The sequence below is a fragment of the Pteropus alecto genome, unplaced genomic scaffold, assembly GCF_000325575.1.
Source record: "Pteropus alecto unplaced genomic scaffold, ASM32557v1 scaffold5, whole genome shotgun sequence".
Lineage (NCBI taxonomy): Eukaryota > Metazoa > Chordata > Mammalia > Chiroptera > Pteropodidae > Pteropus > Pteropus alecto.
This window is the reverse complement of record NW_006441953.1, coordinates 2,373,722-2,386,351: the sequence shown is the minus strand read 5'-3', so window position 1 is coordinate 2,386,351 and position 12,630 is coordinate 2,373,722. Positions and strand designations below refer to the sequence as shown.

The 12,630-nt window shown below is 44.3% G+C and overlaps 1 protein-coding gene across 2 annotated transcripts in view; it reads right to left on the bottom strand.

Moving 5' to 3' along the window:
* Positions 1-9,474: 9,474 nt before the first annotated feature.
* The window catches only part of NFKB1 (nuclear factor kappa B subunit 1), an 89,116-nt gene continuing 85,960 nt past the window's right edge, over positions 9,475-12,630 (bottom strand). For both annotated transcript variants that reach the window (XM_006918874.3, XM_006918875.3), the window contains exon 23: positions 9,475-10,295. In XM_006918874.3, the coding sequence (XP_006918936.1) occupies positions 10,138-10,295 (158 nt within the window). In that variant the 3' untranslated portion in view covers positions 9,475-10,137. The remainder of the gene's footprint in view (positions 10,296-12,630) is intronic.

Sequence of the window (12,630 nt, the reverse complement as noted above, 5' to 3'; positions counted from 1 at the left end):
CAGAAGTAAGGGCCTTGCATCACTGGGTCATGTTTTATAACTACCTCTCATTATCCCTGTAGACATGGGTTACTGAATCCTGCCATGAAAGGAACAATAACACAGCTTAACCACTTAAGTCAGTTCTCAGGCTTTATCAGGATTTATTGAGCACCAACTTCTGCCATATTGTGCTCTGCAGTGTGCAAGTACAAAGGATGATAGTCACACTGAGTGACCTAGAATTCCTAGGAGATGGGATGTCTGGGTCATGGAAGTTTCTAGTAAAAGAACCAGTACTTATTCCTGCCTCATAACATATGTGGTAACAACTATCTTGTTCTGTTATTGTTACTTGTTATGGCTTTCGGATAGTTTACTGGATCGTGGGAGACAATTCACATATTCCCAGTAGTTGGAGCAGACATTTTTGCCTGGCTGCCCTACAGCAATGTCCCCCTCTTCTCTGTTAACTATGTGTTAACAATTATGTGGCTGTGTGTCCTGCTCCAGGGACTGAATCATGATTGGTTATACTAATTCTCTTCTCTGTTGCCAGTGATTGGTTTAGGGTTAGCATGTGACCCAATTCTGGCAAATGAAGTATAGGTTGACACTTAACCTGGGGTTTTGGAGGCAGATTTTCCTACTTGGTAAGAAAGAGACCTGAAGAGGAACGCTCTGCTATTGGGTGAAGTTGAGAAGCTGCTGTGTGAGGACCTGTGCTTGGAGCTGCTGCAAGCTTTTTGTAACCTTGAGGAAACACGACACAGGGGGGATGTCAGAGATGTTGAATTGCTGAACTAACTCTGTAATCATCTAACTTTGGTCTTCTTATAAAAAATGAGGCCCCCTTTGTTTAATGCAGTTGTAGTCAGGTATTCTGATTTTACAACCCAAAGCATCTTAATTGAGATAGCAGTTAAAGGTATGGGCATTGAAATCAGACATACTTATGTTGGAGTTCCAGATCTACCACTAGTAGGCTGTTTGTTTATAAGTTATCGAGTCTTTCTGTGCCTTAGTTTCTTTATCTTTAAATATGGCGGTAATAATATTAATAATTAAAAAATAATACTTCATAGGTTAATTACGAGGACCAAATGAGATGATGCATAGATACCGATAGCACATAATTATTCAACAAGTGTTACCTATTCTAATTATCACTGCCTTTCTGTTAAGTCATCAAAGAAAGCCTAGGGAGGTGGGCAGAACTAGAACCTGCTGAGGCATTAGGTGATAGTTAGAAACAGTATCAGCTAAGGGAACTGGTGGGAATGAAGGAACAGCAGCAGCACCTGGAAGGGGTGAGGTGAGGAACTCGATTCCTTCCCGGAACTGTAAGCTCATCGCCCTGCCTGATCATCCTGAAGGTACAATTATAGAAAGGGTGAATCAAGTCATACACAGGTCATATTTGGCCAGTAGATGGCCTGATGGCCCAAGCAGTGTTTTAAGAAGTTGAATTATGTGCTTACCTTTAGAAAAGGAAGGATTCCATGTAAAACCTAGATCTATCTCTGATCTTCTTGTAATGATATTAAAGAAAATAAAAAACCTATTTCTTTAATCCACTCATAGTCAGGTATTCTGATTTTATTATTGGAAAGATTTGAGTGGATAAAGACATGGGCGTGGAAATCAGATATGGCTGGGCCTTGGAGAGGGCAGTGTAGTGCCTGGTCATGCACTTCCCCGTGTTTGGATGGTGCAGTGGTGTCTCCAGTAAGGAAGGCTCTTGAGTCCTGACGCCCAGGTGGGTGAAGGAAGGATGCTGTTCATTTGTCATCGGAACCCAGCTAACATTGGGTGATTGGCATGCTTCCCTATCCACATTTTTGGTGCTTGAACTAAAAGATTAACTAGTCAGCCTTGCAAATACAATGAACTGGATTTTGTCAAAAATCTAAAACGTGTGCATGCATGTGTGTATGTGTGTGTGTATATGTGTGTGTGTGTGTGTGTGTGTGTGTGTGCAGACACATATACACATGAAAGCCATGTGTGGTGCAGTGTCCATAGGCTCATGCTCTGATATTGAACCTCCAACATGCAAGTTTGGCTCCAACATATATTGAAATTGGACAAATCACTTAACTTCTAAGCCTCAGTTTCCTTACCTTTAAGATGGATTAATAGTAATTACTATCTCATAGGATTGTGCGGATTAAATAAGATAAAGGATATACAACGCCTAGGGTGGGTAAATGAGTAATAAATGCCAGCTTATAATTATTATTTCTCAAAGGATAAAGTTGGCTATGGCCGGAATGATCAGGCCTAGGAGTCTTATGTTTTCCTTGCAACTTGAGGTGAAGGAGAAAAATTCAGGCCAACAGCTGAAGTTTTCATCTCCTCCCTCCCCCTTTTTTTGGTAAGCATCTTTCAAATTTTATTGAAGCAAAAATGTTGAGTAGCAAGAGGCATGCCAGCTGTTGAGTGATTGTGCAAAAAGTTCTGCTTCTTCCAGCAGAGGCCTCTTGTGCACAAGAAATGAGGCCGGTGGTGGGAGAAATGGACTATGCTGTGACAGGACACTGGTTCCAGGAGCTTCTCCAGAATAATGTGGGGAGGGCGGTCTAAGGAAGAGCTTGCAGGGCCTCCACCCGCTCTCTGGGTTTCAGAGAGCTGGGTGCCAGTGCCCTGGAATGCAGGAGTCTCTCTTGAAAGATAGAGAAAGGGAAGGGTGGAGGGATAAATGAGGAGAGAGAGAAAGAGAAAGGAAGAGAAAGTGAAAGGAAGACAGAGAAAGAGAAAGAATGAGAGAAAGAGAAAAGAAGAAAGAAAGAAAGAGAAGGAAGACAGAAAGAGAAGAGAAAGGAAAACAGAAAGAAAGAGAAAGGAAGAAAGAGGGAGAGAGGAAAAACGAGGGAGGAGAGAGAGGGAGAGAGAGAGAGAGAGAGATTGAGAGAGAGAGAGAGAGAGAAAGCAGGAAGGAGGAGCAGAGGGTCTGGTGGAGGAGCTCGGGTTTCCCGCAGGCTGCAGGGCTCACAGAGGCACCAGCGCCGCTGCTTGCAGTTGTCAGATCTGCACAGCAACAGCTTTTGCTCTCTGCCTTTTGTTTATTTAATTTCCTTCCACTGTTGCTACCTTGGCAAAAGGGTGGCAACTGAATGATTTTCGATCCTAATTTAATTAGTATGCATCTGTGAAAACTTGGCACAAAGCCTCCAGAATAGATGATTGATGGAGGAGAAGTCAGATGAGCTCTCCTGAGGCACGCTTAAGAGAACAATAAAGAAACAGGCCGAGACAGTCAAGGTGTAATTTGAAGAAAGGACTGCCCTTCTGGTGATGAAGAGGGAATAATGGAGGCATCTTCCTTGGCCTAGCAGGGCCTCTTCTCTCTAATACCCATGGGGGCATGTGGATGACTTGCTGCCTACACATTCTTTCTTGAAGCTTTAAACTTCAAGAGACTCTGCCTTTCAGAACCAAAGAGGTCCTTGGCCCATACGCTGTGTGCATATGTTGATCATCATTCAAGATGTGATTTTGGCGAGGCAGAAAGGCAGTCAGGGCCAAATGATGGCTGTGACCTTCCCAGATCAGCCCTGGGAAGGAGAAGCCGGCAAGGACTGCTTTGGCATCAGGCTGAAGAGTCCACTCCTCTCCAAGCACACAAGTACTTCCTGAGTATGTCTGTCCCCACCTGGGGGAGGTCAAGTTACCCCAGTGCTATGGTCCTGGGCAGTGACGGGAGCGGGCAGGGGTGGGACATGAGGAACGAGACAGGAGCAGTTCTCTGGGGTGGCCTGCTACTGTGCTGGGGCCTGGCCCTGGAGCTGTGGGGCTCTTCCCAGGGTGGCGATTTCTGGTCCTGCTTCCGCTGGGAGCAGGACTCTGCGCTGATACTGTGGGAGCAAATGAGAGGCCCTGGTTCGAATTGCTGGGAGGACAGGAGGAAACGGCAGAACTGGGCAGAGTGTGGAGAAAAAGCTGCTGAGGGTCCCAAAGCATAAGGAGGACAGTGGGGTTGGAAGGAGAAGGGTGGGAAGAGGAAAAGCAACACCCAGGGCATTCGGGCTGGTGCCCAGTGCCACTGTGCTGCAGCCGCTGAGTCCATTTGTTGATGGGATGCCGGCTTCCCGCTGCCATGCCAGCCTTCAGAGCCTGCACTATGCCAGCCGTGCTGTCCCTGTCCTGGACACGTCTGTGTGACTATCCCCTGCTGAGCAGCGATGCACTCTGTGACCGCTGCAGAACAAAGCCCAGGGGTGCAGGATGAGCACTGAAGGCTGAGTCCCAACCTCACACTTTGCACTAGACCAGGGACTTCGGGGGTTCAGCATCATTGTCATTCTGTGGAAAATGGCAGCAGTTAACTCTCCTCCCTGTTTGCTTCTCGGATTGTTATGAGAATAGATATTTGAAAAAATTTTGTAAATGGAAGCGTTTATGTTTAAAAGTTTTGTTTTGTTTTTGCTTTTCCAAAATAGTTTTTATTTTCAAAATTACAAAAGGATATTTATTTCAAAAGCGAAAAAGGACTTTTACATTTAACAAAGTGATGAATAGGTGTTCTGCAAAAGAAAAATCATGGCATGAAGTTTCTTATTTAAAAATTTCAAGGGAGGGAGAACCACAAAATAGTTTTAAAATGAAAAAAAAAAAAAAAATCTCTTTTTGCCAGAGAATAGACTTAGCAACCTGGTCGTCTGTATCCAGCACCAACTCATAACAGTCCCTGAGCTGACACACTCCCATCCATCGTTTGCCTCCAGGTTTCATCTCATCATCTTCAGCACCAACTCTGGGTTTCAAGAAGGAATCCTGGGAGAAAGAGTTTCTAGAATTCTGTTTCATCTGCTATTCTTCTGGTCTGGAAAGAATATTATTTCTCCCAGAACCAACTTCTTCCTCTTTCCCATTCACCTGAGAATTGAGACTCATGGTCCTATCAGTTCTCTGCAGCTTACCAGAAAGATGAACTTGCTTGCTCTTGTCCTTTGGGCGGGATCCCAAGGGCCAAAGCCCTTCTTTGCAGACCTTAACCTTGACACTGACAAACCCAAGGTCTCCCGGAGGCTAGAGAGCCAGAGTTCTCCTTGAGTTAGCGCAAGGGCAACAAGGCTTTGCTGCTCTAAGTCTCCCCCATCTTCCCTGACCTAATACCCATCTCTGCTCCGAAGATTTCCTTAAGAGAAGCTGTGACTTTATCCTTACAATGCATCTTTCATTCTTAATCCTGGGAAATAATTTTACTTTGGGCAATGACCATTTCCACGATTTCAGGTGACTTTCAGAGTAAGTGAGTGTTTGTGTACAAGTTGGAACTAGAAAGAACCTTCAGATTCAGCCTCCAACAGCCAGGTAAGAAATTTTGATTGGTGCCAGAGATTGAAACCTGTTCACCAAAATTAACCCCCTTCCTAATATTGAGAACAAAAGTGGACCGCCCCTATAGCTTCCCTGCTCTTAGTGTGGCCGTGGGACTAAAGTTTTCCTCCAGTGCAATGTGAGAGGAAGTAACCAATTCACAGCTGATATGTGTACTCTCCTCTGTGCTCTTCTGCCTTTCCAGCTGACTGGGATCGGCACCCCAGCAAGACCTTGGGAGCCAAACGTTGGAGGAAGAGTGATTGTCAGCCTGGATCCCTTCGTGACAAAGTGGAAGAGAGACATCCTACCCACCCTGTCCCCTGCCGCAAGTATGGTTTATTGAAACATGTTACCGGAGTCAGGAGATCCTGCAGGTTAAATGCTTTATGTGTACTTCAGTTTCCTCATCTGTGAAATAGGGATGAAATTCTCACTTCACAGGGTTTTCGAACAAGTAAAATAAAATAATGGATGATGACCGCTCATTATAGTGCCTGGCATGTGATAGACACGCAAGAAATCTTGATCGAATACATATTTTCGTTGGTTGAGGGTTGCTGTGATATTTCAGTGAAATAATCATTTTGGAATGAGATCTCCACATGGAAAATCTAGTTGATGGGAGTGAGAAGATGCTTTCTCAGCCCCTTTCTCTCTCTCATTCTAAGAAGCTTGAACAATTTGTGGAACTAGTCACTTGTCCAGAGTAATGGAAGCAGGCTGTTGCAGAAATAATGAAAGCCATAATAATGGAGAATGACATCCATTTAATTTTAAGCCTCTCCTCAGTATCTCCCCTAACCCCAAAGCCAACCAATGAATCTGGAAAACCAGTGGACAAGAAAGCAGCAGGGCTGGAGGGTGGAGTAAAGGAGACTATGCTTCCACATCGTGGGAATTTAAAAAAAGAGTTGGTACTTGGACGATTTACTTAGGTGATAAGATATTGTCCAGCTCCAAGTTCTGTGATCCTTAAAAAATAAACGGAATTTTAGTTTCATCTTCTCTTGACTCCTGTGCTTCCACAAGCCCATTACCTGGGGAAGGAAGCACAAATCAGAGAGAAAATTCCCCCTCAAAAGCATAAAATAAGAAGCACAAACCAGTGACCTCTGGCCCATGAAAAATTCGTATTTAAGCATCTCAGCCTGTTATTAGTGAAAAAAAAAATCAAGTCATGTTAATATTTAAGCAATATGTTCTTTTAGCGATACTGTGGGTTCATTTCGTATTTTGGTTGGGTACATTATGACTCCATCATCTTCATACAGATTTCTATGCATTCTTTTCTCTTTTAAATATTGCATCTTTCCTTCAAAGGATTTCGGACATCATTAAAGAATAAGCTGTGGGATCAGACAAATCTGGATTTGAATCTTGGGAGGGGGAGGTTAGTTGGTATCCAGATTATGTTTCCTCATTGTAAAATTGGGGTTAAATATGTACCTGATAAGGGATGTCTTGAGAATATTATTAGGAATCATGAATGCAAAAGGGCTGGCATGTGATAAATGCTCAGATCTGCCCGGCTCCTTCTCTCCCTTTCTCCTGCTAAGATACAGAAGGTCTGGTTGGTGGGGCCCAGTTCCAAGGAGGTGGCCGGGACCATCCATGCCACATGACGACTGTGGGGAAACTCAGGTGGGTAAATGAGCAGCAGCAGGGCTTCCTTCTGCCAAAAAAGAAAGACCGCTAATCCCGAAAAAGTCTAGGTAACGCCTGCAGAGTAGAGAAACATCAAAAGGACACAAAGGTTCTGAGGTAGCTATTTTTAAATGGCTTCCCGAGACAAGCTTTCTGGGCAGGTTTACTTCAGGCCCCTTGTAGCTTTCCACCTGAACTTCTGCATTCCTCCTGGTATTTATCCCCATCTGCTGGTACAATATGAAAGACATTCCTTCCTCAGAGGCACAGCTGGTTTTGGTAGCCTTTTCGTTAAAGCATCACGCAGAGGCTCAGGCCAGCACTGAGATCCGGGAGGAGGAAGGTAGTTTCTGGAACGAAGGAGGAATGAGGCTTCTTATTAAAGAAGAGGAATGTTATTTTTAGTCTCAGTATGAGATGCTTGGTTGTTCCTTCTGCAGTCAGCTTCTCTTTACAGTGACCTTCTGCTACGGGAACAGTCAGGTTAGAGACCTGGAGAATGTTTAATAACCCACTCCACACCTAGAGCTTAAAACGTCAACCATTACTTAATTGACCCATGATCTGCCATTTAATCCAAATTGGCTCAGCAGAGCGGCCTGGCAGCATCAGCTGGGGTAGTCTGAAGGCTAATCGAATGGCTGCTGGCTGGAATCATCTCACTTACACATCTGCTGGTACTGGATGTGACCTCAGTGAAGGCTGTTGACTAAACACCTACATGTGGCTTCTCCATGTGGCCACTTGGCTCCCTCAGGTAACTTGGTTCCAAGAGAGAGCGACCCAGGGGGACTGGGCAGAAGTTGTATTGCATTCTCTGACCTTGGGAGCCACTTAGCAGCTCTTCTGCTCTTGTCACAGGTCCACTTAGGTTCACAGGGAAGGAAAGTATGCCTGTCCCTCCAGTTGGAGGGAGGCCAGCAGTGCACTGCATGATGGGAGGCCTTGTCATGGCCAGATGGAAAATAACTATCTGCTACAGAGAGAAACTGGAGGAGGAATGGGGGCATGCACTAGCGGAGAATTAAGGAAAGTCAGAGCTATTTGTTATAAACATACAACTTTCAAAAACTAGATGTGTGGAGAAATGGCAGTGTAATAGAAAACAGAAGTAGAATTTAAAAAAAAATTTGAGATACACTGTAAAATAAAGAATCCAAACTATTTTCACCATATAATGAAGTCTTGCTTAGAAAAGCCTTCTGTATTTCAAGTTTACTCATCCATAATTTCTAGTATTGCTAGCATTTTTATGGTTTAACTTTTGATACATTTGGAAATTATTTTGATGAAAGGAGGGATGTAGGAGTTCAAATTAATTTTTTTCCTGTGACTAACAAGTTGAAACATCTACTGATTAATCATCTTTTCGTCCTTGATTTGAAAATTTACTTTATCTTACACTAAATTCCTATATATTTAGGAGTCTACATTTGGGCTCAATTTTTAAAATCTGTCTTCTTATCCTATGAAGATAATTCTCCAACCCTTGAGTTCTGGAGCTAGACAGACCTGGGTGTAAGCTCAGAAGCAGCTGAGCCATTGACTACTTGAACTCTTGAAGCCTCAATTTCTCTGTAAATTGGGGATAATTCCACAAACCTCACTGGGTTATTTTCAAGATTAAATGGCTTCATATGTTGTGCAAAATTGGTTAGCATTAGTTCCTAGCAGCCGTGCAGGTTGGGTTCTCTGGGAAGCCGGCTCTGAGATGGGGACTCCTGCGCAGGATGTTTATTGGGAGTGCCCTGGGATCCACACCTGTGACAGGGAAGGGAAAAGAGTGCTGGGCAGATGGAAGGAAGAGTTAAGCTGTGATGCAGACCAAACCACACCTCAGGCAAGCTGGAGGGAGCTCTGGAGGTCAAATGGCCCTTCCATGTTGCCCTGAGTTGGGAGACTTTTACACACCATGTCTGTCAATCGGTGTTGCATGGGGCCATCATGGAAATGGGTGTGAGCTAGGCGAGGCGGCTCTCTGCAGCTGGAGGCCTTTTGCCGAGTGTGCTCCCAGCAGCGGGGCTGACAAGTCCTTTGTGAAAGAGGGCTCTTGGCTGACATCACAGTGTCCAGCACGGCACCTCATTCAAACGGTTCATTCCTCTGCTCCCTTATTCCAACTCTGAGTGAAGAGCAGTTCAGCAGAGCTTCATACTGGAGGGCTTCTTGTTCGAAACCCTCTGGTATGCTGAAATTTCAACACTTAATGCATCAACAGAGGCTCTGACAACACACTGAGGGTTGTAGAGGGAGAGTTTTGCATGAGATGGAGGAAGGCGAGGTGATACAGCCTAAACGGAATGAGCCAAGCAAGCATCTGACGAACCCAAAGTTTCATCCCGGATTAAAACAATTTTCTTTTGGTAATTTTTATTTATTTATGGATCAGAAAATTGATTCTAAAGGACAATGTGGCTGTGGAATAACCCCGTGATGACAGGGACTCATCTTAGGAAAGTGTTTGTGGAGATCAAACAAGACAAGGTCATCAATTTGCTTTTCCTTTTATTATAAAAGTAAAATAAAAAATAGCATTTATAAATCCATTTTTTCCTTTAAAGTATTTGATCTAAAAAACATATTTACAATAGCGAAATGCAGAAAAAGGGGAAAATACCATTTTCAGCACTGATTGTAACCATGTTTAAATATTAACACATACATGTTCTTTTTTTCAAATCACAGAGGTAAGCACATTAGAAAAAGTAGTAAGCCTTTTTTTTTATCATACACCAACTCACTTGCATTTCAAAATATCTCATTTAAAATATTCTTAATAAAATATTAAGAATTTTCTTAATTCTTAATCTGAATGCACGACTGTGCTGTGGACGGCCAGAGAGAATACCAGGCAGGGACCGTGAGACTTTTTAATGACAGCAGCAGAGGGATGGCAGCAATGACAACAGAAAGCAGCTAGTAAAGCTCAACAAGTTATCTCACCCCCAACGAAGCACCAGCCTCGCCGAAGGCTGTGACGGCTAGATACTATCTGCAAGTGAGCCGAACTGAAATTCATTTAAGAATCAAGAAAGGAAACCACGTTTCAAAGGCTTTGAGTTAAATCAAGAGCGATTCAGGCTGGCAGGTTTTCCTCCAAGCACCACTGGATGGATGCACTTTACCCTCTTTTGGACAATACCACGGAATTTCAGAACTTTGGTTTACAGGTTGGGAATTGCCAGAAGGCTAGATTTTGCCTTCTATAGGTCCATCCTGCCCATAATCGTGGGGCATTTTGTTAAGAGTTAGCAATGAGCTGCTGCTGGTCAGAGACTCTGTAAAGCTGAGTTTGCGGAAGGATGTCTCCACGCCGCTGTCACAGATGCTGTCGTCCTGGAGCTCATCTGAGGGGAGAAAACACAATTCACTGGGGGCAGTGGGAACAAGGTGACGCCTTTGCTCTCGTACACCTTTCATTTTAGCTGGGCTCAAAGTTTGGATCTAAAATGCACATGAGCTACTTTTGTCCATTAACTTTTAAAACTCACCACACCCCGCCTACCCTATCACTTGTCTGTGCTGTTCAGAGTGGGGTGAGGGACAGAAAGCACCCAGTTCTATAAAAACTGTGAAGACGCCAAAATCTAGCCTCATGTTTATCAGAATTCTTCCTGAATTCTCTTGGCCTGAAGTGCACCTTTCTTTCTTAGAAATCTGGTGTATTTTTCTGACTACCATATTACCTATTTTATAGCTGGGGACATCGCTGAACCTTATGCAAAATAAATTGGTGACAGAAGTAGGAACTAAAAAGAAGGAGTCCTTCCAGGCCTTATATGCTATTAAGTACTATATATGCCTCAAAAACATTTTGGTAGCAAAAAATAAGATGATTTGGATGAAAATGAATCTATACTGGACAATTAGGTCAAAAGCTTGTTGAGAAGTGTCTTCAGGGATCTGAACAATGTGAATTCTTCAGATTCACCAAGGGGAGAGAAGTCTAATATACTTGAATCAAAATGCTATCTTCTTATATATTAAATTGCCATAAATAATTAAGACTTTAATAGCAGTAACATGGCTATTGTCTTGTTATTGACTGATTTATTCAATTGACCAATCTTTATTGGGTTCCTATTATGTGCTAAGAGCTGTGAGGTATTTTAAAAATAACTATAAATCAAGAGCTTAATGCTTTTTAAGATATAAGTACTCATTTGTGTGGAAGGATCATTAGGTTATGAGATAGGAAATGTGGGTTGTTTTCCTGGTGGATGCAGTATTCCTTTCTTAAGTGGACACAACACGGGTCTTGATTGCCCTAGGGAGAGTACCCCCAATAAGGTGACACTGGTGCCAAAACTGAATGGTCAGAAGGAGCCAGCCAGGTGAGGATATTTCAGGGAAGAGGAAGAAAAGGTTCCAAGGCCCCAAGACTGGATTGGATCAGTGGGGTGGATGAAAGCCATTTTTAACAAGGACAACGGATAAAGAAGGGACATTGCCTTTGTTGCTCACTGCCTCACCTTCAGAGCCTCACACAGCAGTCAACATACAGGACACAGCCAGTAAAGATTTGCTGAATGGTCAAATGGCCTGGAGGGTGTACAGCAGGAGTACCATAATCTCACTAGTTTTTAAAAAGCATCACACTACCTGTTGTGTGGAGAATAGACTGAAGGGAACAGGGAGACTGATGAGGAGCTGCTGCAGGAACGGAGGCGGTGAGGGTGGACTGGGCGAGGGTGGCGGTCGTGGAGAGGAAGAAACCTGATGGCTGACTGTGCGGTGGTTAGGACTAGGAAGTACTCACGGGAAAGTCTTAAGTTTTTGTCTTAACTTCTAGGAAGAAACCTGATGGCTGACTGTGCGGTGGTTAGTACTAGGAAATACTCACGGGTCTTAAGTTTTTGTCTTAACTTCCTGGAGGATGGCGGTGCTTCTAACCAATGTGGCCAGTACTCAGTCCAGGTGGGGTACTGATAGTCCCATGTAATAAGGACGAGCAAAGAGGGCCTAGGACTGGGCTCTGGAGGGCTGTGACTTAAAAGGGGGAGTGTGAAGGAGGCAGTGAGGTGAGTGTGCTGTGGAAAAGCCAAGAGGGGAGACTGTCTGAAGCAGGAGCAACTGGTCAGCTGGGGTACATGTTGGCAGTGGTGGAGAAGACAAGAAGGATGGTGAGCAGATCTGGCCAGATACTGGGCATCAAGACAAGCACAGGGCTGGTAGAGTGGCGGGGATGGGCCCCGGCTGCAGGAGTCAAGGAGCGGGGAGAGGGTGAAGAGCAACTGTAAAATACCCTCCTGAGCAGCTTCGCTGTGTGGGGAACAGAGGAATTGGGCTGTAGGTAAAGGGGAAGTGGGATAAAGGGAGTGCTTTTTTGGTTTTGTTTTGTTTTTTACTTTGAAAAGATGAGGGAAACCACAGCATGCTTGCTAGGTGATCCAGTAGGAGGGAGAAACCACTAGTGCAGGGGAAGGGATGTTGGGGGTTGGAAAGAGAAAGCATGAAATGGTTGTTTAGAGGGTGGGAGAATAATTTAAAGGGAAGTACAGGGTTGTTGGGCTGTGTGGAGTCCAGCATGTTACATGTTTTAGGTGGATGACAGATGGAACCAATAATGGTTGGGGACAAGGTCCGTGTTATGAACATGGGGAGGAGGCTGAGGGTCTGGGGGGCGTGTGGTGGGAAACCCCTGTGTCTGTCTACAGTCTGGGTGCCAGTGCTGGTTCCAGT